The sequence below is a fragment of the Theropithecus gelada genome, chromosome 3, assembly GCF_003255815.1.
Source record: "Theropithecus gelada isolate Dixy chromosome 3, Tgel_1.0, whole genome shotgun sequence".
In the NCBI taxonomy this organism is placed as follows: Eukaryota; Metazoa; Chordata; class Mammalia; order Primates; family Cercopithecidae; genus Theropithecus; species Theropithecus gelada.
The window spans coordinates 45,573,260-45,600,592 of NC_037670.1; the positions used below are offsets into that span (position 1 = coordinate 45,573,260).

The 27,333-nt window shown below is 41.4% G+C and overlaps 1 protein-coding gene across 2 annotated transcripts in view; it reads right to left on the reverse strand.

The window, feature by feature from the left end:
- Positions 1–27,333, reverse strand: part of CXADR (CXADR, Ig-like cell adhesion molecule) — a 79,113-nt gene that overhangs the window by 31,616 nt on the left and 20,164 nt on the right. For both annotated transcript variants that reach the window (XM_025379059.1, XM_025379058.1), the window contains exons 2-4: positions 13,079–13,245; positions 7,978–8,182; positions 1,142–1,297 (exon numbers count right to left, since the gene is read on the reverse strand). In XM_025379059.1, coding sequence (XP_025234844.1) covers positions 1,142–1,297; positions 7,978–8,182; positions 13,079–13,245 — 528 coding nt within the window. The remainder of the gene's footprint in view (positions 1–1,141; positions 1,298–7,977; positions 8,183–13,078; positions 13,246–27,333) is intronic.

Sequence of the window (27,333 nt, forward strand, 5' to 3'; positions counted from 1 at the left end):
TTTGAAAAAAATAGAGGCAGAGAGAAAACCTACTAAAGATCAGGATGCAGTGGATGGTGGGGTGGAGCCTGGTAATCAGTTTGAACTAGGAAGTCAATTGTAACAAATGGGTGAACAGATTTGGCCAATTTGTAACTTTCTAGTTAGTGTCACATGGGTTTGCTTTTAATTTATAGACAAGCCATGGGTAAATTACTATATTTTAAACCTAGTCGAAGCACTAAAGATCCAACTCTTACTCTACTTTAGCCACTATCTAAGTTATAATCATGAACATTTCTCATCAATTAAAAAAAGAAATTGGCCAGGCACAATGGCTCACGCTTATACTCTGGGAGGCTGTGGGGGGGAAGAGAGCTTGAGCCCAGGAGGTTGAGACCAGTGTGGGCAACATGGAGAAACTCCATCTCTACAAAAAATACAAAAATTAGCAGGGTATGGTGACACATGCCTGTAGTCTCAGCTACTCAGGAGGCTGAAGTGGGAGGATCATTGGAGCCTGGGAGTTGAAGACTGCAGGGAGCCGAGATCCTGCCACTGCACTCCAGCCTAGGTGACAGAGCGAGACCCCTTGTCTCAACAAAAAAAAAAAAAAAGAAAGAAAAAAAACCACCAAAGTAACTAATTATAATATCCTAAAAAATGAAATCATAGAATAGCTCTTCCTTTATAATATACGACACTAAATTGATATTATAAAACCCTGAATAATTCCCATGGAAATCCTATTTACTCTATGTAGAAAGGGGAAAGCAAGCATTTGGGAATCTGAAATATATAAGCAGGTGGGGCACATGCCTGGGCTCATGCTTGTAATCCCAGCACTTTGGGAGGCCAGGGAAAGAGGACTCCTTGAGCCCAGGAGTTTGAGACCAGCACAGGCAACACAGTGAGATCCTGCCTCTACAACAATGTTTTTTAATACTTAGCGGGGTGTGATGGCATGCACCTCTAGTTCCAGCTACTTGGGAGGCTGAGGTGGGAGGACGACTTGAGCCTAGGAGGTCGAAGCTGCAGTGAGCAGTGATTGCAGTGAGCCTGGGTGACAGAGCAAGGCCCTATCTCAAATCACACACACACCCCCTACTAGATTTTAGTCCAAATCAATGGCACCTGGTACCAATACTATTATCAGCAGTACCTGCTAACCATGAAGTGGGCATTTTCTGTGAGTCAGACAATTTTTGCCACTCATACTGTAATGGAAGTGAACCTTCTTTTGGTTCACATTTTAGCTTAAAGTCACTTCCAATTTCTTCTGATCCATCAACGTAACATCTTGTACCTGAAGGCTTCACTGAAAAAGAAAATGAATTATAAATTTACATAAGAGAACGGAACTTACTTTTATGAATACAGCATTGTACACAACCACTGACTCATTATCAGTTGGTTCTGGGTTCAGAATTCACAAAAGAATGAAAGACCACAGTAAGTGATCAACATCAGTTTATTCAGCTTTATCTGACACGAAACAGCACAGAATAAGCTCACACAAGCAGCCACTGCATTAGTAGATACGGCAATATCTCAGGCATAGCTCGGTGCCTGTCCATTTCATGGGGCACACCTGAAAAAAAGCAAGAATGATGCACTTGCTTTTTTCGGCAAGACCACTTGAGAGTCGAGGAAGCTCCCCCTTCCATTCCTCAGCTATTCTTCCCCATGCTTGACATGTAGCCCTCTGACAGTCCGTACCAAGTCACAACCCTCTAGGTGCCATAACCCTGACAATCAGGCAGTTTATCATCAACAATACTAACACTTAACTGTAGCAAAGAACAACTAGCATTCTGCATTTACATCAACTCAAATCCATCCGAAGAGCCAGCTACAAAAAAGAAAACCTGGGCTGGGCATAGCGTAATCCCAGCACTTTGGGAGGCCAAGGCAGTGGGGGGATCACTTGAGGTCAGGAATTTGAGACCAGCCTGGATAACGCAGCGAGACTCTGTCATTATAAAAACTTTGAAGAATGAGTTGGGTGTGGTGATGTGTGCCTGTGGTCCTAGCTACTCAGGAGGCTGGAGTAGGAGGATGGCTTGAGACCAGGATTTAGAGGCTGCAGTGAAGCTCTGATCACATCACTGCACTCCAGCCTAGGTGACAGAACCAGATCTTGAATCAAAGATATTCACAGCCTGGAAATTCATGTGTAAAAAAGAGTATTTAATACTTTTTTAAAAAAGGAAATCTGAGGTTATATTCCAGGTGTTCCTGGGTAACTGTTTAGAACGGCTACTAACTCCATTACCTGCAACAGCTCACCGCAGTCCTGGTGGATGAACACCCTGGCATTGCATACTCTTCTGCTGAACTTTAATAAGGTATAATATTCACACAATAAAGTTAACATGTTAATCATGTGGGTTGATTACTTTTAATAAATGTTTCTATATCCATTAAGCATCACTCCAACCCTCTCCCAAGAAAGATCCCTCATGCTGGTTACAATAGATGTGACTTCAAAACGCCAGACCCAGGCAGCCATTGATCAGATTTCTACCACTGTGGATTAGTTCGTCGTCTGGAATCCCATGAATAGAATACTACAGTAGGTACTTTTTTGTCTTCTTTTATTCAGCATAACATTTCTGAGACTGAGCCATGTTATTGTCTATATAGCCATGTTATTGAAATACTTTAGTATTTCAATGAATGACTATAACACAAGTTTGCTTATCCAGTCACCCGTTAATGAAGATTGTGTTTCCAGTTTGGGGCTACTGTTAAAGCCTAGTTAGTGAAACCGACAAGGAGTATGTAGTCTATCAAAATCAGGTTGGCCAGAGAGGAACGCATTATGAGGAACCAGGGAATGCCACTGGACAAGAGCAGGGATGCTGTAAGGATTCTGAGGAGGTTCTAAGGAAGTAGCCATCAGCTCTCAGTTGTTTCTGAGATTAGGAAAAATGCGGATTAAACAGGAAGTGAGAGCTGTGAGGAGGTGGGGCCATTTAGTAACTGAGTATTCCAGTAAAGGATGGGTAGTGCAATGTGGGTCTGGGGGCAACATTCAGAAGACAGCAATAGTCTATGCTTTACCACTGCTCTACGTCTTTGCGAGACACATGTTTTCTATAAACTCTGTGGCTGACTTTAATCTGTATCTGTCTTTCTGGCTGATAAATGTCAAGACTGTTTTTTTCTTTTTTACTTTAAGCTGATTTTCATCTTTTCACTCATGAATGGGTTTTTATTCTTTTACTACTATGAATAAAGGCAAATGCATTTCACAGTTTTGCAGTATGAACAACGCTGCTTGAACACTCATGTGAACACTGACGTATGCTTTCCTTTGTCTTAGTAACTGCTGGATCATATGGTGACTGTACATATTTTAACACTGTAAGAAATTGTCAAATTGTTTCCCAAAACTGGCTCAACACGATTTGTCATATTCAGTGGGGTATCTTCAACTAAGGTTGTCAACCATGACCTTACTCCTTCTTAGTAGCTCCTTAACAAATTTAATTGTATTCCCCTTCATCTGCTACTAGTTACATTTTTAAAATAAGGGTCAACACATATTTAATTGCACTGTTGATTTTTCCAAGCAATCTGACCAGGTGCTCTGGAGACTACATCAATTGGACTTTTAAATAAGTTTTGCAAATTATTTCATCCTGGGAGTCTTCAATGAAATGAGCCTTGTTCTCTTCCATTTCTTCAAACTACCAATAAATCCTTTATTAGAATAAATTACCAGCAAATAAGTAACTGATGCAATGCTTTGTGCATCAAACATCTATGGGTAATATGGTATTCTAACTCTAACCCTCACCCTTTCTATACCCATTTTCTCCCATATAACCAGCAAGCTAAACATATCTAATAACGGATAGTTTATTTAAAACTGCTGCTGGGAAATTCAGGGCCTCACTACAACCCATCCACAATAAAGATTCTAACAACACAGGTTTCTGAATGACACTTTGGAACGACCTACCTACTTTCCACTGGGAGGAGAAAGTACAAGTCTTTTACATGACAACATCCAACCATCATACTACGAGGAAGATTAATTCTTAACCCATGGTACTCTGCTGGAACAGAAGAAAACCACAAAGAGAGCACCAATAAAGTCTTGTCCCCTAAATGTTTCTTTGGTCTGCGCTTCCCACATACTGGTCATTGTCCGCAGAACATCTGCCTCCATGATCACTAACACAACCAACAGTCCTTCTCAGATAAGGGCATGTGACCATCGAGTTGTAGCTGGACACGGTATCCCACCAATTTAGTAATGCTCTGCTCCATACATGTATTACTTCATCATCTTTCCAGGCTAGTGGCTACACTAGTCTACTGGAAATACTCTCTAAATCCCTACATGAGACAGGGGATACTTTTATCATGATGTCATCTTTCCAAGAAATATAATTTCTGATGAGTTCAAAATGCCCTGACTCCAGGCAAAATCTATCAATAGATGCTAAAATCAACAGGCAAAAGTTAAATGAGAAACAACATATTTGCATGGTCTCGAAGTAGCTCCCCCAAGACATTTTTTAATTACAGAGGGAAAAATAGTAACTCTAGAGTGAAGAAGCCCATCAGATAAAACCTAAACCAAGTGATCACGATTAACAATAAGACATGACATCATGTGGCCCTGGACGTGACTGGAGGAGATTAAGGAGATATAAATGCAATGTGGATTCCAGATGCAATCCTAGTACAAAAAGGACATTACTGGAAAACAGTTAAATTCAAACTGGGTCTGTAATTTAGTTAATAGTATTGTATCAATGATAATTTCTTGGTTTTGATGATTATAATATGATTTTCTAAGATGTTAACATTAGGGGAAATTAGATGATGGGTCCACTCTCAGAAACTTCCTCATATTTTTGCAACTTTTCTACAAAACTAAAAATTATTTCGAAATAAAAAGTAGTGAGGGGCCGTGCCCTGTATCAATGGTTTGCAAATCCCTTAGGACCTTTAAGGCCAGTGATGACGGAGCCACTACACTTGCTGTTGCCACTGTGATCTGGTGGCATGGTGCAGTGAGAGTATACCATATATGTCCAGGAATTGTTTACTGTGCATGTTCTGCTCTTCAAAACAACTGTCTCTTTATACCAAAAGGTTTCAATAAACAGGCCCTTTCAGAGCTCCAGGGAAAGGTGCCCATGATAGGTGGCCACAACAGTAACCTTCTATCAATTATCTTTGTTATTTCCCACTTCCGCTTCTTCACTGAGCCGCATCCACATAAGCTTCTGCTGTGTCTGAAAGAGCAAGGCAGGCATGGCAACGGAGCAAGCTACAGCTACAGCAACATGCTGCCCCCTCACATCCAGACGACTAACAGTCATCTCTCTGGGCTAATAATGACCACATAACACAGAAGCTCAATGAATGAACTGTCATTACCCTGTGAATGCCATGATGGCAACTACTTCAGATTTCCCACAAAAGAACCAAAGCACTAGGCAGAGCTACCATCAATGAATCAAACCAGCTCCAGGGACCACCACTTAGTTGGGTCACTAGAGGGCACTTCATCTTATCTTTCGCCCCAGATAATCCAGGCAGAATTTCCAGGCAAAACTAACAGACAAGCTTCAATCCAATTTTTACCTTCAAGAGAATACAATTCTGGTGGTTTCTCCCAGCAGCAGTCATGACTCATCTAAAAACATGGAAGAAACAGCCACAAGAAATTATCTGGCTCCGACACAGTCTCGTCCAGATCAGAGTACCAGCCGTCCCTACTTCTCTTCGGCAATCACTTCCCTGCTTTCTCCTGTCATCCCCAGTTTATCCCCTCCTTCCCTCCCTGGTTTGAATCCAAGGCTCACTGGGCTAAAAAATTCTCCCGAGGAGTAACTCAGGGTGAACTGTGTCAGTGCTTCCCACTTTCCCATTCTTAGGACATGCTGGGGTTCAAAGTTCAATATAAAAAGGCCACTCCTACGGCTGGGCAGTCACAGATCCTGCCATGGGCCATCCCTGCCACCCAACTCAGGTTCCTTTTGGGAAATGTTCTGCTGCATGCTGTAATGGTCTCTTCAGCTGAGAACTGCAAATGTGACCCTGAATCTGGTCCCACAGGATCCAGACAATACACAAACACACACACACACGCACGCTTGTCCACAACTCTTCTGGGAATATGTGCCAACCCCATTATCCCAGTGTACCTGTCCCAGCATATAGGGGTTTCACAATAAATCATTCTGATAATCAAACATCTTCTGCTTCGTATATCATGAACCCCTTAATATTCCGTATACATTTTCCAACTCAATACTTCCTAGAGAGCAGTGTTGGAAGAAAGTATAGTCGGGGCTATGATCTCAGGAATTCCTGGGTCTGTGATAAGAATTCAGACTAGGTGTTCATCTTTCACTTGCTTACACATTTACGAAAAAGAAAAGTTACTCCATGTTAACTCAATGAAGACACAGAACATTCAAATTTCCAACATTACCATATTCCTTTATCCTGGTTCCTTTTTCAGATTGACTTACTTTTACACCACAAGAAACATTTTCAGCTAGTGCGATTCAGAATGATGCATTTCACCAGGACCCCTTCAGGTCCCCATTCAATGATGCTGCCAGCAAACCCTATCTACCAAGATAACCCATGAATTTGCCATGAAGGTACACAAAAAGCCCCACTCGTGTTCCTAGTCTCTAGCAGTAAGAGTTAAGCGCTGGGTCTACTTGTAGGAGGAGTGGTTAAGTGTTGGGTGCCCAAGTCATCTCAAACATTGCTCTTCTAAAGAGTATTCTTGTAATCTCAGCACTCTGGGTGGCCGAGGCCGGTGGTTCACCTGAGGTCAGGAGTTTGAGACCAGCCTGGCCAACATGGTGAAACCCTGTCTCTACTAAAAATACAAGAATTAGCCAGGCATGGTGGTGCATGCCTGTAATCCCAGATACCTAGGTGGCTGAGGCAGGAGAATCACTTGAACCCGGGAAGCAGAGGCTGTAGTGAGCAGAGATTGTGCCACTGCACTCTAGCCTGGGCAACAGAGCAAGACTCCATCTCAAATAAAATAAAATAAAAATAAAGAGTATTCTTCAGAATATTCTACCCTAGCCCTAATCAGTTCTCTAAACAGAAGGAATGAGGTAAATGTTGATGTGGGAGGCCTGCTCTGATCAGTTATTTCCAGTCATGCTAGACAATTCTAGCAATCAGCTTTTCCTATGAAAGTCAATCCCCAAGTGTCCCCTAAAACATGAGAACAGGGGAATTTACTGTCATAAAATAGAAAGCTAGACAGCTATGTTTTTCTACATGGTAGCCACTGTACATTTTGTGTAAAGCTTATCACGATATGGTTTTAGAAGTATATTTATGAACTATCATCTTTCAGTTTCTCAATTTGAAGGGATTAAGAGTGCTTGTAGACATTATCACAGAATCTAGAGAAGGATAATAAACTCTGTAGTCTTTGACAGCTTACAAAGCAGTTTACACCATCTCCCTCTTAACTATTACAGAGAGGGCTATAAGGTATCACAGTGAATGTCTCAGCTCTTCACTTTAATGACGAAAAACAGTGATACCAAGAAGCTTAAATAACTATGTGGTCTAATGGCCTTACTTGAATTCAGTATTCCTTCTTCCATATTTCTTCACCTCCATTCTAAATGCTTAAATTACTCATCATAGAAACATGGTTCTACGTAATTCTCAGGGCAAATTCTGAGGACAAGGCAGAAACCCTAGATCCCCTAACTCCTGGCTTAGGGTTCTTCCTCCATACCACAGTACTCCTCACTTATTTTTAAACTCTTATGAATTTCACAAAGTTGATCACTTCTTTCTTTTCCTATCCAAAACCAAAAGCTAGTTTTATACTTGACGCTATCCAACACAGAAGAACGTCAAGTGTTTAAAATTGTTATTCTAAAAAATTAAGATTTGTCTTATACAAATGCTGCTACTACAGTACTATGACTAATCATCCTCTTACTCAGTAACCCATTAACGCAAATAAAAATAACTTACCAAGAACTACCAGCTGAATCTTCTTATTTGCAACACCAGGAGCTTTTTTCACTTTGCACTGATACGTGCCAATATCTGACAGCTGTAAATTCGTTACATTTATGGATGCATCACCAGATTTGAGATCATTACTCGTAAAATGTACTCGTCCTTTCAGATCTGGATAGTAGTCATCATAAATTTTGTCTCCAGAATATAAAATAATCTAAAAGAAAGCCAAAATTAGACAGGAGGAAAATCAAACACACACACAAAAAAACTGCCTCTTAAAGGAGCCCTGGATACACCTGCTGCTACAGAACCCCTCCCCCCCAGCAGAAAAAGAGAAAAAGAACACAATATTATGGGGAAACCTTAAACTATCCAAACCACAGAACGAGAACATGGAATCAACGTGATCCTCGGGTATAGTCCCAGACTTCCGTTTTTAACCAGGAAACCAAGACCCAACATGATAAAATAGCAAAGCCCTCCACTGTCCTAGACAGCAGTTTAGTACGATCGGGCAAGAACACAGATGTGCTCATTGGTTTGTTTTTTTTTTCCCCTTTTGAGATGGAGTCTGAGTCTGTGGCCCAGGCTGGAGTGCAATGGTGCGATCTCGGCTCCCTCCACCTCCTGGGTTCAAGCAATTCTCTCACCTCTGCCTCCCCAGTAGCTGAGACTATACAGGCACGTGCCACCACAGCCAACTAATTTTTGTATTTTTAGTAGAGATGGGATTTCACCATGTTGACCAGGCTGGTCAAGTGATTGACTCAAGTGATCCACCCGCCTCGGCTTCCCAAAGTGCTATGATTATAGGTGTGAGTCACCGTGCCTGGCCTGCTCATTCTTACATACTCTATTTTTCAACTGCCTCTGAGGCAGTAGTTTGCCAACCAAGTGTAACAAAATCAAGTACCTACTGCCCCCTGCCCCCACAAAAGGCTTATCATAATTTGCCTGTGGAATCTAACAAGAAGATAACTTAGTTGGGTCTTAATACTAAGCTGGAGTTACTTGAGGGTTCTAGACTCTAACAGATAAAATCATAAAATAAACCTCTTAAGATATGTGTACCCAGGTTAACAAGTCCTTTGAATGAATCTTCTGTAACTAAAGCAAAGACCCTTGCTAAATCCACTGAGTTTTCTGAACCACACTTATAGCCTTTGAAGGCAACTACTAAAGGCTGGATGCTTTAGAGGGAAAATAAAATCTGTGTTTGTAATATTTTCTTGGAAGAGAACTGTAGTAGTATTCTCTAACAATCTCTAACATTAATTTAACACATTTTATAATTTTTCTTTTTTGCTAATGAAATCTCTTCATTCTGGTCATGAGACCCATGGGCCAAAAAGCAGTGATGCCAAAACTCAAATAATAATCAGGAAACACAACTATGACCTGTATCCTGCAAATAATCTCTTTTACCTGAGTGCTAATTATAGGTAGTATAATCAGAATAAATGTCATCTAAGAATACTGTTTTCCAGGTTTATTCTGCAGAAACTTCTTGAGTGGAGGAACTTGGGTTCTCTTCTGAATTATCTCCTTCCCAACCACACTGACCCCACCCTAATCCACCAAAGATCTTTTTTTTTTTGAGACAGAGTCTTGCTCTGTCACCCAGGCAGGAGTGCAGTGGTACGATCTCAGCTCACTGCAACCTCCACCTCCTGGATTAAAAAGATTCTCCTGCCTCAGCCTCCCGAGGAGCTGGGACTACAAGTGCCCACCATCACGCCTGCTAATTTTTGTATTTTCAGTAGAGACGGGGTTTCACCACATTGGCCTGGTTGGTCTCGAACTCCTGACATTGTGATACGCCTGCCTCGGCCTCCCAAAGTGCTGGGACTACAGGCATGAGCCACCATGCCCGGCTAGATCTTTTATTTATATACAAACTGTCTGCATCTAGGTTGCGCTCAATACCAGTCTGCTAAGTAAATAAAAGAAAGAGTTGAAGGGTCCACAGCGGACTTACTCTGTAAACACAAGCCATTACTTTATTTGCTCAATCTTCTTGACACATCCACTTGTCAACAGCAACACTGACGACTCCACAAATGTGGCTACTCTATCTTCCTTTGATCAATTTCCTTTGATTAAAAGGCTTATCATAATTTGCCTGTGGAATCTAACTCTAAAGGTCGTAGAGTTCGATCTATTGTACTTCCAGTAGCTCGTTAAGCTCCACACACACCTTAGTAGCCTTTTAAGGGGGGCTTGAGAAATAAGATGCATTCCCACTGTTGGTTATTTTATAAGCTAGCTTAGTGTCTTCCCGGAAAATGACGTTATAAACATTAGTTAAGGAATGGGAAATTTACCACGCAATTTTACATGTCTTCACTGATTCCCCTTCACAACCCTGCAAGGATGATGGCAATGTCCACATTGACATTTAGGCTGAGGAAAGCAGTGGCTCTCACTGATCAGCGTTTGCACAACAAAGATGCAAACCAGATCCATTTAACTTGGCACAGGACATGATTATCATTTCAATATCATTTACAAGCTTACAGAATGCTTGTGCATATAGTATTTTGCTGAATTCTTATAACGACCCTGAGATGCTAGGTATATCTGTTCCTACTTTACACACGAGGAAACAGGTTTATGAAACATGGGAGGCAGCACGGGACAGCACAAAGGATAACAGAGCAACAGAGCAGCAAAGGATAACAGAGCAACAGAGCAGCTGTGAGAGTCAGAGGGACCTGGGTTCAAATCCCAACTGCATTTGTTGCTAGCTATGTGACTCTGGGCATGAGAATCTCTGGGCCTCTGTTTCCTCCTTGCCATATATATAATAATTCTCACCTTACTATGTTGTTTTACGGCTTAAGTATATACAATTAAAGTATATAAAACACTGCCCAAGCACGCAGTTTACAGTAACCGCTGACTATAGAGATCACACAAGGAATAAGAATGCAAATTTCTCCAGCTCAGTCCTCCAATTCCCAGTTTTTAACCATTCTGTCTACTAGCTGAAATATATTAAAATAGGAGCTCAGTTAGCATATGTAGCCTAAATTCTATGTATGCATCCTCTTCTGCATCCATCTCTTCCTAACCCTTCTACCTTTCTTTTGGTCTGATGTGACAGTGTTTTAGGTTAGAAGCTAGGTTTTTAACCCAGAAATGGTCACTCAGAGTCAAGTCCCAGTTTCACATTTCTCTTACAACTCCTGTAGACGGCAAAGCTGTGCCTCTCACTCAGCATGGAAGACTTGGAGTCTTCTTCCCATTAACAGACACACTAATGGCTCAGGGCACAGCACTTCTCGGTCTCTACATGCACCTTGTCACAAGCTTCACTCAGCAGCAGCACTGAAGACCCATGCTCTCCATACGCATCCTAGGCTTCCCCTATCTTAAGCACAGGATCAGAGTCCTGGGCTCTAAAGGGGGACAGGCACTGCACTGTCACAGGAACGGGGAACTGCAGGACCTCAGACGGAGCCTGTACTCTAGGTGCCAGCAAGCCCAGAGAGAGAGAGAAGGGAGAGAACGGGGAGGTAAGAGTGACAGGGAACAGGGTAAGGAGGCTGAGTAGATACAATGAGTCAGGCCCGATTTATTTTGCTCAGGGAAACAGAAAGAAGTTCTGGTAACAGAATCAGGGCAGAGGTTACATCCTTGGAGGGGGTGGCTCTAGTCACTCACAACTTGGGAAAGCACCTTAATTATTTCCTGAACGTAAACATCAAGGGCAAACTGACTGGATTTGCCAAAAATATTAATTACCTAACTGCACTGATTCAGCCATTAAATGGAAGAATGTTACTTGTAACTTTTAAATATCCCCTTCTTTCACATCAACAAATGAGTAAAACAAAATTTCTCTTCCAAATATATATATTACTATGTTTACCTAAATATTTGGACTTATTTTCCTCTCCCTGATCTAATATAATTTATTAACTTTTTAAAAAATTAAATGTGTCAAAGCCAATATGCAACATTCTAAGTAAAGTATTCTGGAACCAATGAAAAGGTAAAACATAAGCCAGGCACGGTGGCTCATGCCTGTAATCCCAGCACTTTGGGAGGCAGATCACGAGGTCAGGAGATCGAGACCATCCTGGCTAACACGGTGAAACCCCGTCTCTACTAAAAATACAAAAAATTAGCCGGGCGAGGTGGCGGGCGCCTGTAGTCCCAGCTACTCGGGAGGCTGAGGCAGGAGAATGGCATGAACCCGGGAGGTGGTGCTTGCAGTGAGCCGAGATTGCGCCACTGCCCTCCGGCCTGGGAGACAGTGAGACTCCATCGCAAAAAAAAAAAAAAAAAAAAGAGAAAAGATAAAACATGACATATATTTGGAGATGAGATTATCAGGCAACATGTCCCTCGTTCCTCCTCTGTGCTATTTTTGGCGTTCCAAGCTTTCTACATTAGACTCTTATTACTTTGATGTGAAAAAAAATACTAAAACAATGCTTTGATATTTTTTAAATTTAAGACTAAATATTTTATAGATTGTTTTTTGCTCTGAGACTTCATTTTTACACTGGGAAGTGTTAAAGTCAAAGTAAAAAAAAGTAATTTAAAAAGACTTTTGTTTTTTAAGAAATTCATTGGACAGGATATTTAACTTGAAAAAATAAGGAAAAGAGATTGTCACACTATGTAGTTGCTACACCATAGCTAATGACCCTTCTACTGCTGACAGAATCCTTGGGTAAAACTTAAAAGTTTCAATTCTAACGTTTAACAACAAAGCACAGTTATGTGCCATCTCCTAACACGACACACACTCCTGTCTCAACATCACGCCTGCTCCATCTAGACCTCTGCTATTCCCTGCCTCAAATCCAGATTGTCAGAACTTTCAAAAGTTCCTTTTTCCCTGAAGAATCTCTAAGAACTCCAGCAACCTTTTCCTCTTCTGTAACCTTATGTCACTCATCATCCATTTCCCTCCACTACATATGTGTCCTCAATTTCCACCAGAGCAACTACCTTCCTCACCCAGACCACAAAGCCTGAGAAGCAGGGGGCTTCCTTCCTAGCTCCCTGCAGCCCATCCATGTGACTGGCAAGATGATGGACACATCAGATAGTTGCACAGACAGCTGCTAAGTGAGCAAGGACATATCAAACTTACCACTTGATCCACCTTCTGATTATCAGCTGGTGATATCAGCCACTCGATGTCCAGCGGTCCCTGGTCTTCGGGACTAAGCGTAAATTTGCATGGCAGATAGGCAGTTTCCCCTTTGGCTTTTTCAATCATCTGTTCAGGAGTAGTGATACTCAAACTTCTGGTGAAACCTAGAGAAAGAAATGTACATGGGACTAAGCATTTGCTATTATGCTGACAGCCCACACAGTGCCCTGCAGCCATTCAGAAGCAACACATTGATGCGAGGGATACAGGACGGGGTTTGGGTCCCGAGGGATGGAGTCCAAACTCAGAGACGCGCAGTTTTTAATTTGTGCCTTTGTAAAAGTAGAATGACATAAGTAGTATCATCTTATTTGATACAGTTCCCTTAAAGAACGCTGTGAACTTCCTGACATTATATAAGTTTCTACTGGTAGAGGGCTTCCATATGGAAGCAGATGTTTAAAACTAATTTCTCTAGGCTCTCTGAAAGGTGAGTGATATAGTTTGGATTTGTGACCCTGCCCAAATCTCATGTTGAATTGTAATCCCCGATGTTGGAAGAGAGGCCTGGTGGGAGGTGACTGGATCATGAGGACGGAATTCCCCCTTGCTGTTCTCCTGATAGTGAGTTCTCAGGAGACCTGATGGTTTAAAAGCGTGTAGCACCTCCCCGTTCTCTGCTCTGGCCACGTAAGACGTGCCTGCCTCCCCTTCGCCTTCTGCCATGATTGTAAGTTGCCTGAGGTCTCCCCAGCCATGCTTTCTGTACAGCCTGCAGAGCCAATTAAACTTCTTTTCTTTATAAATCACCCAGTTTTGGGTATTTCTTTTTAGCGATGTGAGAATGGACTAATATGGTCAGTCATGTCATACAAATTCAAGGCTACATTAATTCATGCTCACCACAAACACACTGGGAACTAAGTCACTCTCAGCAGGGTATATGCGCTAATCAACCATGACACAGTTTCTGCCAAGGCTTCTTTAAATTCTTATTAGATTTCATTCTATAACCTTCTATTGAATGCTTAAAAATATTTCTAAGCAATAAGTTTTGATGAGAATAATTCAAAAAGAAAGGGAACACTGTCAATTTACATATCTTTAAAAAACCTACGGTTAGTCACGCTGGCTCACACCTGTAATTCCAGCACTTTGGGAGGCCAAGGTAGGCGGATCATCTGAAGTCAGGAGTTCGAGACCAGCCTGACCAACATTGGGGAAACCCCATCTCTACTAAAAATACAAAATTGGCTGGGCATGGTGGCATATGCCTGTAATTCCAACTACTTGGGAGGCTGAGGCAGGAGAACTGCTTGAACCTGGGAGGTGGAAGTTGCAGTGAGCCGAGATCGCGACATTGCATTCCAGCCTGGGCAATAAGAGCGAAACTCTGTCTCAAAAAAAAAAAATTTTACCAAATAGTTGACTCATATTATTTTTGAGACACTTCTTACTGTTCATCCCTCTTTATTTCCCTTCTGAAAAAGCCAATAATCACATTTATTGTATTTTATAAAAGACATCTTAAAATTACATAACTTAATTTCACCAACATGGTGAAACCCCATCTCTACCAAAAATACTAAAATTAGCCTAGCTGGGTGTGGTGGTGTGCACCTGTAATCCCAGCTACGCAGGAGGCTGGGGCAGGAGGACTGCTTGAACTAGGGAGGTGGAGGATGCAGTGAGCCCAGATCATGCCACTGTCCTCCAGCCTGGGTGACAAAGCAAGATTCTGTCTCAAAAAATTAAAAAAATAAACGCAAATTTAGTCTGTAAGTGAACAATCACATAAAACTTTTCTTCCTATTCACACTGTAAAAGTATGCATAGCACTAGCTTGTCACATCTATGGTTTCCTTGTGATTACCCAACGTCTTCTTAAGTATAAATTCAAACATCTTAAGTATGCATAACCGTAAGTTTCACTACTTTCCACTGAAGAGCAACTATATTTGGACCTATGTCACCTGACTGACAACCTTCAGAGCAGAACGATGACCTGGAAGACGACCTAAGCACTAACATACAGTATGGTGCACGGGGCCTGCCTCTCTTTTCCTCTCCCTTTTCCCCTGCTCCCACCAAAAAAAAATAGCACATTAGAGCAAAATTCGGAGTAAATCAATCCAAAGTCCCAGTTCTCCACAGTGATTATCTTGTTGTTTTTCAAATAAATTTTGATAGAACAAACCAAAATGAAGTTATGTTATTAGTCACTGCATGATTCTTTCCATTAGTCCTAAAATAAGCTTAATATACACAGACTATCAGTTCTAATACAATTTTAATAAAGTCAAAGCCAATAGATTGAGAACTACAGAAAATCCTGGTTACATTCAACACCATTTACATTTAGGCACCACTGTAAGCTTTCAATCACATGTAAATGCACTCCTGAAATAAATTTAAATTGGGATACAAATTATCTGCACCTGCTCCCTTAAACCTGAGGCGGGCCCAGCTTTGACCAACAGGATGTGCCAGGAATGACCTGTGTAGTTCCAAGGTTAGGCCTTAAAAACCCTTGCTGCACCCACTCTTGCCTCCTTGGTCACCGGCCACTGTGTGAACAATCCACAGAGGGGGCAACGGAGGTATCTGGCCAACCCTAGAACACTCAGCCCTAGTCCAGACCAGCTCTCTGCAGCCCCACAATTGAGCCCGTAATTTTCCATCTTAGCCTAGTCTAACTAGCAACCCACAGGATCATGAATAGATGATCTTTGTTTTAAGGCTCTAGAGTTTGAGTTGTTTTGTTATACAGCAAATATTGATCAGACATCATCCAAACCCACTGACCCAGCCCAGAAATCCAATTACTCTGGCCTCCATTTCATGCCCATGTTTCTATTGAAAATGATATGATTTGGTATTTATGTATCTAATCTCAAGTGTTTCTCCTAAATATTTAACCTAAAAACACTCTATTATTTCTAATAAACTCCGTTCCATTCCTATCTCATTCACTAAGGCATTTCTACCTCTCCACCCTACAATTATTTTTCTTTCTTTCTCTATGAATGCTGATTGTACTTTACTTTCTACCATCTGTATCACTCGGCACTTAGCATATGTTGCCGTGGAATTTTTTTTCTCTATAAATTTTACGGTGAAACTGACGTAGGTGGCATCCAGAGTTGTGTCACATCTTCTCTTTTCTATTTTTTTAAGAGATGGAGTCTCACTATGTTACCCAGGCTGGTCTCTAACTCCTGAGGCTCAAGTAAACCTCCTGCCTTGGCCTTCCAAAGTGCTGGGATTACAGGCTTGAGCCACTGTAACTGGCCTGTCACATCTTTCTAGATGTTGAGAAACTTATCTTCTTCCCATACTACCTTGTATTTTTATGACCTTTTAAGATGCATGCCCTGATTTACTACTAAATTATTAGCTCTATTAGGGCTGAAAGGAATTGCAGCTACCTCTATCTCGTGCTGTAGTTCTTTGCACACAGTAGAAAAGAATTAGGCCGGATGTGGTGGCTCACGCCTGTAATCCCAACACTTTGGGAGGCCGAGACGGGCAGATCACAAGGTCAGCAGATCGAGACCATCCTGGCTAACACGGTGAAACCTCATCTCTACTAAAAATACAAAAAAATTAGCCGGGCGAGGTGGCGGTGCCTGTAGTCCCAGCTACTTGGGAGGCTGAGGCAGGAGAATGGCGTGAACCCGGGAGGCGGAGCTTGCAGTGAGCCGAGATCACGCCACTGCACTCCAGCCTGGGCGACAGAGCGACTCCGTCTCAAAAAAAAAAAAAAGAATTAATGAGTGCATTATAAATTTGATCAATTTTAGAAATATAGTTTGGTTACTAACACTTCATGCATCAAACAATATAAGAATAATCTATACCAAAATTGTCGTGCTTATTTTTGGAAAATAAATGTTTTACTCATTAAAAAAAAAAAAAAAAGAATAATCTAAGTACAATTAAAATAAAAATGTCATTCCAAAATGAATCAAGAAATAGTTCAAATACGGAGCTAAGAATATATAAGTGAGAATGAAAAATTCCTATCAATAACAATAAAAACTTCCTGGTAATTGTGTTTTTAGAGTTTTCATTTTGTAGAAATCAAATGAAAATGTTAAATAACTTCAATCAGACACCTAAATCTGTAAAAGTTGAAATCCCCCAAATTCATGCTCTCAGTACTTACACTACACAAAGTGATCAAAATAAAATACAACTTCGTTTTCATATTACCTTTGTTTCTTGTGTGCTACATAAAAATTAATTTTAAAAAATTGCTGGCTGGGCACGGTGGCTCACCCCTGTAATTCCAACACTTTGGGAGGCCGAGGCGGGTGGATCACGAGGTCAGGAGACCAAGACCATCCTGGCTAACACGGTGAAACGCCCCCCGTCTCTACTGAAAATACAAAAAAATTAGCCGGGCGTGGTGGTGGGCGGCTGTACTCCCAGCTACTCCGGAGGCTGAGGCAGGAGAGTGGCATGAACCCGGGAGGCGGAGCTGGCAGTGAGCTGAGATCGCGCCACTGCACTCCAGCCTGGGCCACAGAGAGACTCTGTCTCAAAACAAAAAACAAAAACCAACCAACCAAACAAACAAACAAAACTGCCTTAAAATAGTCATATATGTAACAAAATAATCTGAAAAGATATATGCCAAATTGTTAACAGCAATTACTTTTGAGAATTCAGATTTTAAGGAAGACGACTGTCCGTTTCTGCTTTATTCTGAGATTTTTAAAAATGCGTATGCTGTTTACGATATTTTTAAATGATTTTTTAATGACTGTTAGTGTTTTTTTCCAAAAAATGGTTAAAGCCTTCAATTCCTGTTCATTGTGTTGCACTAGAAACGAATTAAAATCTTGAGATCATATAAGACAGTTCCTGGGTCTCCTAGCAACACTGAAGGGCCTCTTTTTACAGAGGCATAGTTTTTCAAGTGCTGAAGTATGCAACAGACACAAATGATAGAAGACAAAAGACAGACACTTGGTCTCACGCAGCGGGCCTGGGCATCTTTCCTAGTACTGCCCAATTTTATTAATGCAGCAAGTAGATTAATAATTTAACTTGCAAACTACTCGCAGGTTCAAACACGGTTTAAAGGGTAAATCAAATATCAAATCTTCTTACAATTTTATTCAAATTTATAATCAGGATGTGATAAAATATGGAGCATATTATTCAGCTGCAAGTATTTGCAGTCTAGTTAATAAGTGCACAGCACTGGATCATATTATATAAATAAACAGACTGAACCACATCCCATATAGGTAGTGACTGAAATAACATTTCCCAGTTTTCTGCTTGCTTTTCTTATCTCCAGTTTCTAAATCACTCGGATCTTTAGAGCTTCTCTTCTGCACAATCTGACTTATATCTGAGCATCAAAGTGACATGAGTTTATCAAAGAGTATTTTTTTAGGCCTTGATGTCACCTCCTACTAAGGCCTTAGAAGATCTGTTTCCACCATAAGATTGGAAGCAAACTGGAGATAATGTAAGAAGCTATTCTTCTAGAACGGAGGTAATGTTATGAACTGATAACATGCGTTGGTTTTTTTCATTTGCTTTTTCAAATTTAAGCTGTTTGTTAACCTAGATGGTCTTCAGTGATCTTTTCCTTCTGGCAATCTTAAAATAATAAACATTAGAAAATGCTCCTGAAATGTTATCATTCGTTTTTTAAAAAGAGAAGTAAACATGAGAATTTTTAATAATGTTTTGAGTGAGGAAAGCCTTAGAGAAAAGTAGAAGAGAAAAGCACAACAGCTATGGAACAAGACAAAAATTTAACTACACTAAAAATCTTGTTAGAAAATCACCATTTGGGAAAAACAGCGTCATAATTGTTTCAGGCAGAATACTGAAAATTGGTACTGAAAGGTATGATGAGAAACAGCATTTGTTACATAATGTCAAAGTATCTTCCCACAAAACACTTTAATTACAGAGGAAAAAGTAGTAACTTTACAGTGAAGAAATCTGGTAGACATCACCTTAATCAAAAGATCAAAGTTACCTTCAGGAGAACAAATGGACATTATGCACCTCCTGATTAGAAAAGAACATAGTATTACTTCTATAGTATTGCATACCAAGTCAAAAATGCATACTCTAGCCATGAAAAGACATGGAGTAGACTTAAACACAAATATATATTACTAAGTGAAAAAAGCCACTCTCGAAAGGCTACACACTGTATGATTACAACTATATGACATTCTGGAAAAGGCAAAACTACAGAGACAGTAAAAAAATAAAATAAAAAATTAATGGATGCAGGGGAAAGAGGGAAGAGGAGAATAGGTGGAATACAGGATTTTTAGGGCAGGGAAATGCTTCTGTGTAATACTGTAATGGGGGCTACATGTCATACATTTGTCCAAAACCATGGAATGTACAGAACCAAGAGTGAACCCTGATGTAAACTATGGACTCTAGGTGATAATGTTATGTCAATACAGTTCATCAATTCTAACAAAGGTCCACTCCAGTGGGGGACGTGTTGACAAGCGAGGGAGACTGTGGTATGTGGGGGAAGGGAGTATAAGGGAACTCCGTACTTTCTGCACGATTTTACTATAAATCTAAAACTGCTGTACAAAATAAAGTCTATTTTTTAAAAAGACTAATAAGAGAGCACACAACCATATTTACAATTAGATAAATATAAATTAGAATAATGTAACATTTCAAATATAAAATTGATGGTGATCAAAAAAAAATCAATACAGCCAATGTTGGCAAAAGTGTTGGAAACTGTGGCAACACGGAAAGTAAATCAGTACAACCTACTGTCAACACAGAAAACGTGTGAAATGTCAGTGTGCTAACCCACTTTTAGGAACTGCAGCTGAACTCTCATAACTGAACAGCTCATATGTACAAGGATATTTATTATTCACTGATGCACTCTGAAACAGAAAAACATCTGAAAACAACCTAAATGGCCAACAGGCAGGAAAATCAGAGTAAGAGATTCAAGCTCTACCTCAGACAAAGAGCCAGGACAAGTAGATCAGGTAGAACCAGTCCCCTCCAGCACAAAGATGCTACTAAAATTTGGCTTCTGGGGAGTAACGCTGACTTCCACTCGTATAAACAGAAGTATGACTAAATATTGTCACCTTCAGGTTTGGTTCCATTCACCCAACAGCAAATACAATCATCGAATCAAAATTAGGTCTTTCAAAAGGAACATAACATTAAACATATAATAAAGTATACTAATAAATATATTAATAGAATAAAAATAGTTTTGGGTGACAGTGGTAGAGTAAATCATGTCCCCCCCAAAATTCATATGTTGATTCCCTAACCTCCTATGTGACTGTATTAGAGGTAGGGCTTTTAAGGAAGTGATTAAGATTAAATGAGGCCATAGCGTGGAGCCCAGAACAGATGGAATTGACACCTGTGTAAGAGAAGGAAACACCGGAGCACTCTCTCTGGCACGTGAGGACAGAGGGAGAGGGCAGCTGTCTACCAGCCAGGAAGAGGGCTCTCACCAGAAATCAGACTTGCTGGCACCTTAATCTTGGACTGTCCAGACTCCAGAACTGTGAAAAACCAAGTTTCTATTGTTTAAGGCATCTATGGTATTTTGTATTGGTGTTTTGTCTATGGTATTTTGTTATAGCAGCCTGAGCAGACTAATACAGACTGCATACAGAGCAGTGAAGTTTCTCCTCATGGACAGGGTATACTGTTCAACTGAACATGAAGTTAATGAATTCAGCAGAAATTCTCAAGAAGATTTAAACATATTGGGAATTCACAAAATGATGGAAAAATGTACTTTTCAATCCATAGCCAACAAAGACATGAGGCAACTGCTTGGATGGTCCTTCTTAGGAGAAAAAAAAAATTATGTACATTAATATTTAGAAGTGCACAGGAATTTAAATTTATTGCTTATCTGTAAGTCAAGCATTATGCAAAGGGCTTTAATTATTTCATTTGATCCTTACAAAACCTGTGGAACAGGCATTACAGACAATGACATCAAAGAACTGCTTCTTACGCAAAATCCAAGTAAATGTTGAATAACACCAGTTACTTAATCCAGACTAACGTGGAAGGAGAAGAGGGAAGTGAAAGATCATAAAGGCACTGAAATAAGAAAAATGAGGATATGAGACAAGAAAATTCAAAAGCAGCAAGAAGTCTGTTTAGGTAATAGGGATATCCTTGTAGATCCCCTGAGAACCTAAAATACGGAAAGCACAAACCAGCGAGAGTTTTAAAGCTGAGCTGGAAGACTTCTTAAAACACAAGAAAATATGGGGGTAATTTTATAATCCAACCCACATACTTGACTTGGGGGCAGGGGGCCCAGTGACAGCAAGCTGAGATGATGTTTGATCAAACTGTTTGTTTCCCCAGCACAACGCTAAATTTCTCCTTCGAATTCCTTATATCAGTGGGAGACCGACCACTATCCCTTCTGGCAATCAATCCCTGCATAAGATCACAGATGCAAGAAACAGCTGCATCACCAATCATTTGCACAAACCTGGAGATAAAACGAAAGGCAGCAGGGTATCAACGTTCACTCATTCAAAGCATACTATGTCCTGTTAATTCTGCCTCTTTAATATATTCCAAATCAACCATTTTTACCTATATCCAGGCCACTATTATCTTTCATGTGGCCTGGATGTAACCTGCTAACTGGCTTCCCTGCATCCACACTTTCTCAATCTAACTCATTCTCCATACTTCACCCAGAGTGTTCTCTATATAATTGCTTTTATTTATCTATTTTTTTGAAACAGGGTCTCACTCTGTTGCCCAGGCTGAAGTGCTGTGGCACAATCAAGGCTCACTGTGGCCTCAAACTCCTGGGCTCAACGGATCCTCTCCTGCCTCAGCCTCCCAAGGAGCTGGGACTACAGGTGTGTGCCACCATGCCCACTAATTTTATTTTTATTTTCCCAGTGGAGATGCAGTCTCGTTATGTTGCCCAAGTTGGTCTTAAACTCCAGGGCTCAAGCAAGCCTCCCACCTCGGCCTCCCAAAATGCTGGAATTACAGGCATGAGTCACTGCATCCAGCCTATAACTGCTTTTGTAAAAAAGACGTCACCGACATGTCTGACAGTCTCTGGTTGCTCCTCATTGAATCAAGGCTCTTTATGACTAGAGGCCCTCTAGCTTCTCACCGCTTCCCACTCCCTCAGTATAATACAGCCACCATCATCTCCATCTTCATCTCGCCTCACTCAGCACGGGCACAGCGTAAGATACCTCCTCTTGCCGGGCGCGGTGGCTCACACCTGTAATCCCAGCACTGTGGGAGGCCGAGGCAGGCACATCACAAGGTCAGGAGATCAAGACCATCCTGGCTAATACGATGAAATCCCATCTCTACTAAAATACAAAAATTAGCCAGGCGTGGTGGCACATGCCTGTAGTCCCAGCTACTCAGGAGACTGAGGCAGGAGAATCGCTTGAACTCGGGAGGCGGAGGTTGCAGTGAGCCGAGATCGCGCCACTGCACTCCGGCCTGAGCGACAGAGTGAGACTCCATCTTAAAAAAAAAAAAAAAAAAAAAGATACCTCCTCTTCTGCTCCATCCCACCTTTTAGGTTTACTATGGTCTCAGTTCAGCCCCTTCATCCAGAAAGTATGTCCTCCAATTAATTACTCCTTGGCCGAGCACTAACAGTGCTTTCATCACAGGCACTTCTCCCGCTTTACTGAAATTGCGCTTTACTCTGTGTACTTCTCTCACCCTCTGCCTTCAGGGACTATGTCACATTTGACTTTGGTGGCAAAGCTCATACTGTTCTTGATCATCACTGGTTTTCTTTAGCAGAGCAAAATTTCGGGCACTTGGCATTCAACAAACATGTGTTGAATGAAGGTTTTTTTTTTTCTATCACTGAGGAAACAAAAGGAACACTTTGAAACATATTTTCTGTGTTTTTAACCTATCCCAGAAAGAGACTAGATGTAAAGCCTGATCAGTGATGGCATATGCACAGGGATTTTAAAAATCATGACTCACTGTAGAATACAAGCAGTGACAGAGAGAAGCTATGCATTTTGAGTTAGGCAACTGCATAACTGCATAATCTGTCTTGACACCTAAGCAGTCAACAAAGCACTTGTTGCAACAATAAAACAGCGATCAGGCAGGTCTGGATGCCTGGAGGTAAGCAGGTGACAATTTTGGGATCTCTGAGGGAAGCGGCAGGCAAAACAATGTTCACAGGCACAAGAACCTTTATATAGGAGAAGGGAAATTACATTAGGAATGAATGATGGTACATTTCAAAATAGTGAAAAAAACTTACAACAAAATTAACCAAAACAGTGAAACTGTTTTGGTCTGGGACCAATAATAAAACCAACAAATCAGAGGAGGCACTAAGGGGAAAAAGACAGATCAGTCTACATGTGTGGGACACTGTCGGTGTATGCTTCTTCCTTCTCTGTAGTAAAAGTCCCTTTTCTCTCTTGCTCCACCTTCTCCCCAGAGAGCACCTCTACCCATTTATCAAAATACATTTTAGGCTGGGCGCGGTGGCTCACACCTGTAATCCCAGCACTCTGGGAGGCTGAGGCGGGAGGATCATTTGAGGTCAAGAGTTTGAGGCCGGGCGCGGTGGCTCATGCTTGTAATCCCAGCACTTTGGGAGGCCGAGGTGGGCGGATCACGAGGTCAGGAGATCGAGACCATCCTGGCTAACATGGTGAAACCCTGTCTCTACCGAAAATACAAAAAATTAGCCAGGCGTGGTGGCGGACGCCTGTAGTCCCAGCTACTCGGGAGGCTGAGGCAGGAGAATGGCGGGAACCCAGGAGGCGGAGCTTGCAGTGAGCAGAGATGGCGCCACTGCACTCCAGCCTGGGCGACAGAGTGAGACTCTGTCTCAAAAACAAGAAAAACAAAAAAGAGTTTGAGACCAGCCTGGCTAACACGGTGAAAACCCCGTCTCTACCAAAAATACAAAAATTAGCTGGGTGTGGTGGTGAGCGCCTGTAGTCCCTGCTACTTGGGAGGCTGAGGCAGGAGAATTGCTTGAACCAGGGAGGCTGAGGTTGCAGTGAGCTGAGATCACACCATTGCACTTCGACCTAGGAGACAGAGTAAGACTCTGTCTCAAAAAGAAAAAAAAAAAAAACATTTTACTTGTCAGCTCATCTCGGAAGTTCCCCTGATCCCCATAGGCAGTGTTAATTGCTTCCTCCCCTGTTTTATACATTTCCTCTAGGTATTTACATGTCCCTATTCTGAAGCACATACTAACTTAACCAAGTGTCAGTGCTTCTTCTCGGGAGGGTGTGTCCCAAGACTCATTCAGCCTTCTCCCGTCCAGCCTTGGACAAGTAGAAGGAGGGAGCTCAGAGTAAGAGGAAAGTGAAATGAAGAAGCTATCTGAAAGCAGAACAGCCATGGGAGAGAGGGCCATAAGGCATAAGAAGGAAGCCCTGGAGTGACTGTGCATCCAGGGAAGCAAAGAAACTGAACAATGAAGCCTAGATGGGAGAAACAGCTCAAAGGGAATCGAGCAAGCCTGGTCACAAACTGCTGGAAGGAAAGACAGGATACTTATTTTTTAATGAGAAATGTTCGCAAATCTGATAAGAAACTAACATTGACGCTACTTTATATATAGTTGTTAACATAAAAGAAGTATGCTAAGAAAAACTTTTATTGTGGATATGCTAAAATCACTACTACAGATTCTTCATTCTACAGATGAAAGAGTTATGTTATCTTTCAGCTCTCTCTAAGATAAAATAAAGGGGAAAAAATTACACACTGATACATATTCTTCTCAAAACATCTAGCACCATTCCAAAGAAATTAACCAAAAAATGAAGTTTTACAAACAAAAATAGGAGAATTTTTTTTTCCTTTTTTGTTGGGAGACAGAGTCTGGCTCTGTCACCCAGGCTGGAGTGCAGTGGCACAATTTTGGCTCACTGCAGCCTCCACCTCCTGGGCTCAAGCCATCCCCCCACCTTAGCCTCTCGAGTAGCTGGGACTACAGGTGCATGCCACCATGCCCCACTACTTTTTGTATTTTCTTGTAGAGATGGGGTCTCACTGTGTTATTCAGGCTGGTCTTGAACTCCCAAGCTCAGGCAATCCACCCGCCTGGGGCTATCAAAGTGCTGGGATTACAGGTGTAAGCCAACGTGCCCGGACAGTAAGAGGAATTTACATTTATATTCCGAAGTCTTACATGCTTGTCTGGTTGCTCGGAAAGGGGATATGACCTTAATACCCAATGCTATGAAGAATTTTTTAAATATTGAGCTTTGTGAAAAATGTCAAAGCATGTCATAAGGGTTACTATTTTAAAGAGAGAACACATTCTGAATGTGAATGCTGAATTCGAATCATGGAAATTAGAAGACTTACTATAAAAACGCAGTAATATGGCTCACCCCTGTAACAATCCCAGCACTTTGGGAGGCACTGAGGAGGAAAGATCACTTGAGTTCAGGAGTTCAAGACCAACCTGGGCAACATAGTGAGAATTCATATCTACAAAAAAAACAATTAGCCAGGCATGGAAGATCTAAGCAGGGCAGATCACAGCGAGAGCTCATATTTACAAAAGATCAAAACATTAGCCAGGGGTGGTAGTGCATGCCTGTGGTCCCAGCTACTAGGAAGGCTGAACAGGAGGCTCACTTGAGCCCGGGCAGCTGAGGCTGCAATGAGCCATGACTGCGTCTCTGCACTCCAGCCTGGGCAACAGAGCAAGACACTGTCTCAAAACACACATTTGATAATAGTCAAAAAATGATTCACTACAGCAACTTTAAGAAATAAGTTAGAGGCCAGTCGCAGTGGCTCACGCCTATAATCCCAGCACTTGGGGAGGCCAAGGCAGGTGGATCACCTGAAATCAGGAGTTCCAGACAAGCCTGGCCAGTATGGTGAAACCCTGTCTCTACTAAAAATACAAAAATTAGCCGGGCGTGGTGGCATGTGCCTGTAATCCCAGCTACCCAGGAGGCTGAGGCAGGAGAATCACTGGAACCTGGGAGGCAGGGGCTGCAGTGAGTCGAGATCTCACCACTGCACTCCAGCCTAAAGAAAGAGCAAGAGTCCTTGTCAAAGAAAGAAAGAAGAAAGAAATCAGGAACTAGTCTGTTAAAAGATTTATAAATAGATTTAGAGGTTCAAGAAAATGAAAAAAAAAGATTGATAAAGACAAGTATAATTTTGCGCATTTGATTAAGATACTATAGATGTCTGAGTTAGCAAGTCACTGAGATACTCTAAACTCTATACGAAAAGGTGACTACCATGCTATTTGCACCATTTCCTTTCACTGTCTGCCAGAGCCTAATTCCAATCTGTGCCTTTCTTCTTCCCAGGAAGTTGCTTTGAGATTAGCAATATTTGAAAGTCATCTAAATAGTGAGTGTCCCAGTTTCTAGAAGGCAAAAACACTTTAAATATGTTAACACTAATTAACTCTACCAACTAGGCTTTTAAATATGGCCGAGGCCGGGTGCGGTGGCTCACACCTGTCATCCCAGCAGTTTGGGAGGCCGAGGTGGGCGGATCACGAGGTCAGGACATTGAGACCAGCCTGGCCAACATGGCGAAACCCCGTCACTACTAAAAATACAAAAACTAGCCAGGTGTGGTGGTGGGCGCCTATAGTTCCAGGTACTCGGGAGGCAGAAGCAGGAGAACCGCTTGAAACACGGAGGCGGAGGTTGCAGTGAGCCGAGATCGCGCCACTGCACTCCAACCTGGGCAATGGAGAGGGCAATGGAGCAAGACTTCATCTCAAAAATAAAAATAAAAATAAAAAATTAATTAAAAAAATAAAAAAATATATATATATAGCTGAGAAAGAGAAGAAAATACAGAGAGGAAGAAATTATGCTCTTCACTGTCTAAGAGTTTTAGTTCTTTAATTCTCATGAATGTTACTCAGTATAGGCTGTCAATATGTACTCAGAGCTAAGGAAATTAAAACTTACAGCAAGATAAATTAATAACAATGAGAAATGACATAAGTATACACACTTGCTTTTCTTTGTACTTTTCAAATATCAATTCCCAGCTCCCTATTCCCAGTGAGAAATCAAAAAGCAGGCCCCCAGGAAATAAACTGGAATAGAAATGAGGAAACCATCACCTTAACAATAAATACCAACTAAACAGTGACTGAGGACTTATTATAGACCAAGCACTTTTCAAAATGCCCTACACAACATATTAACTCTTTCCATTCTCATAACAACTCCACGAGAAAGGTACTGATATTATCCATCTGTATT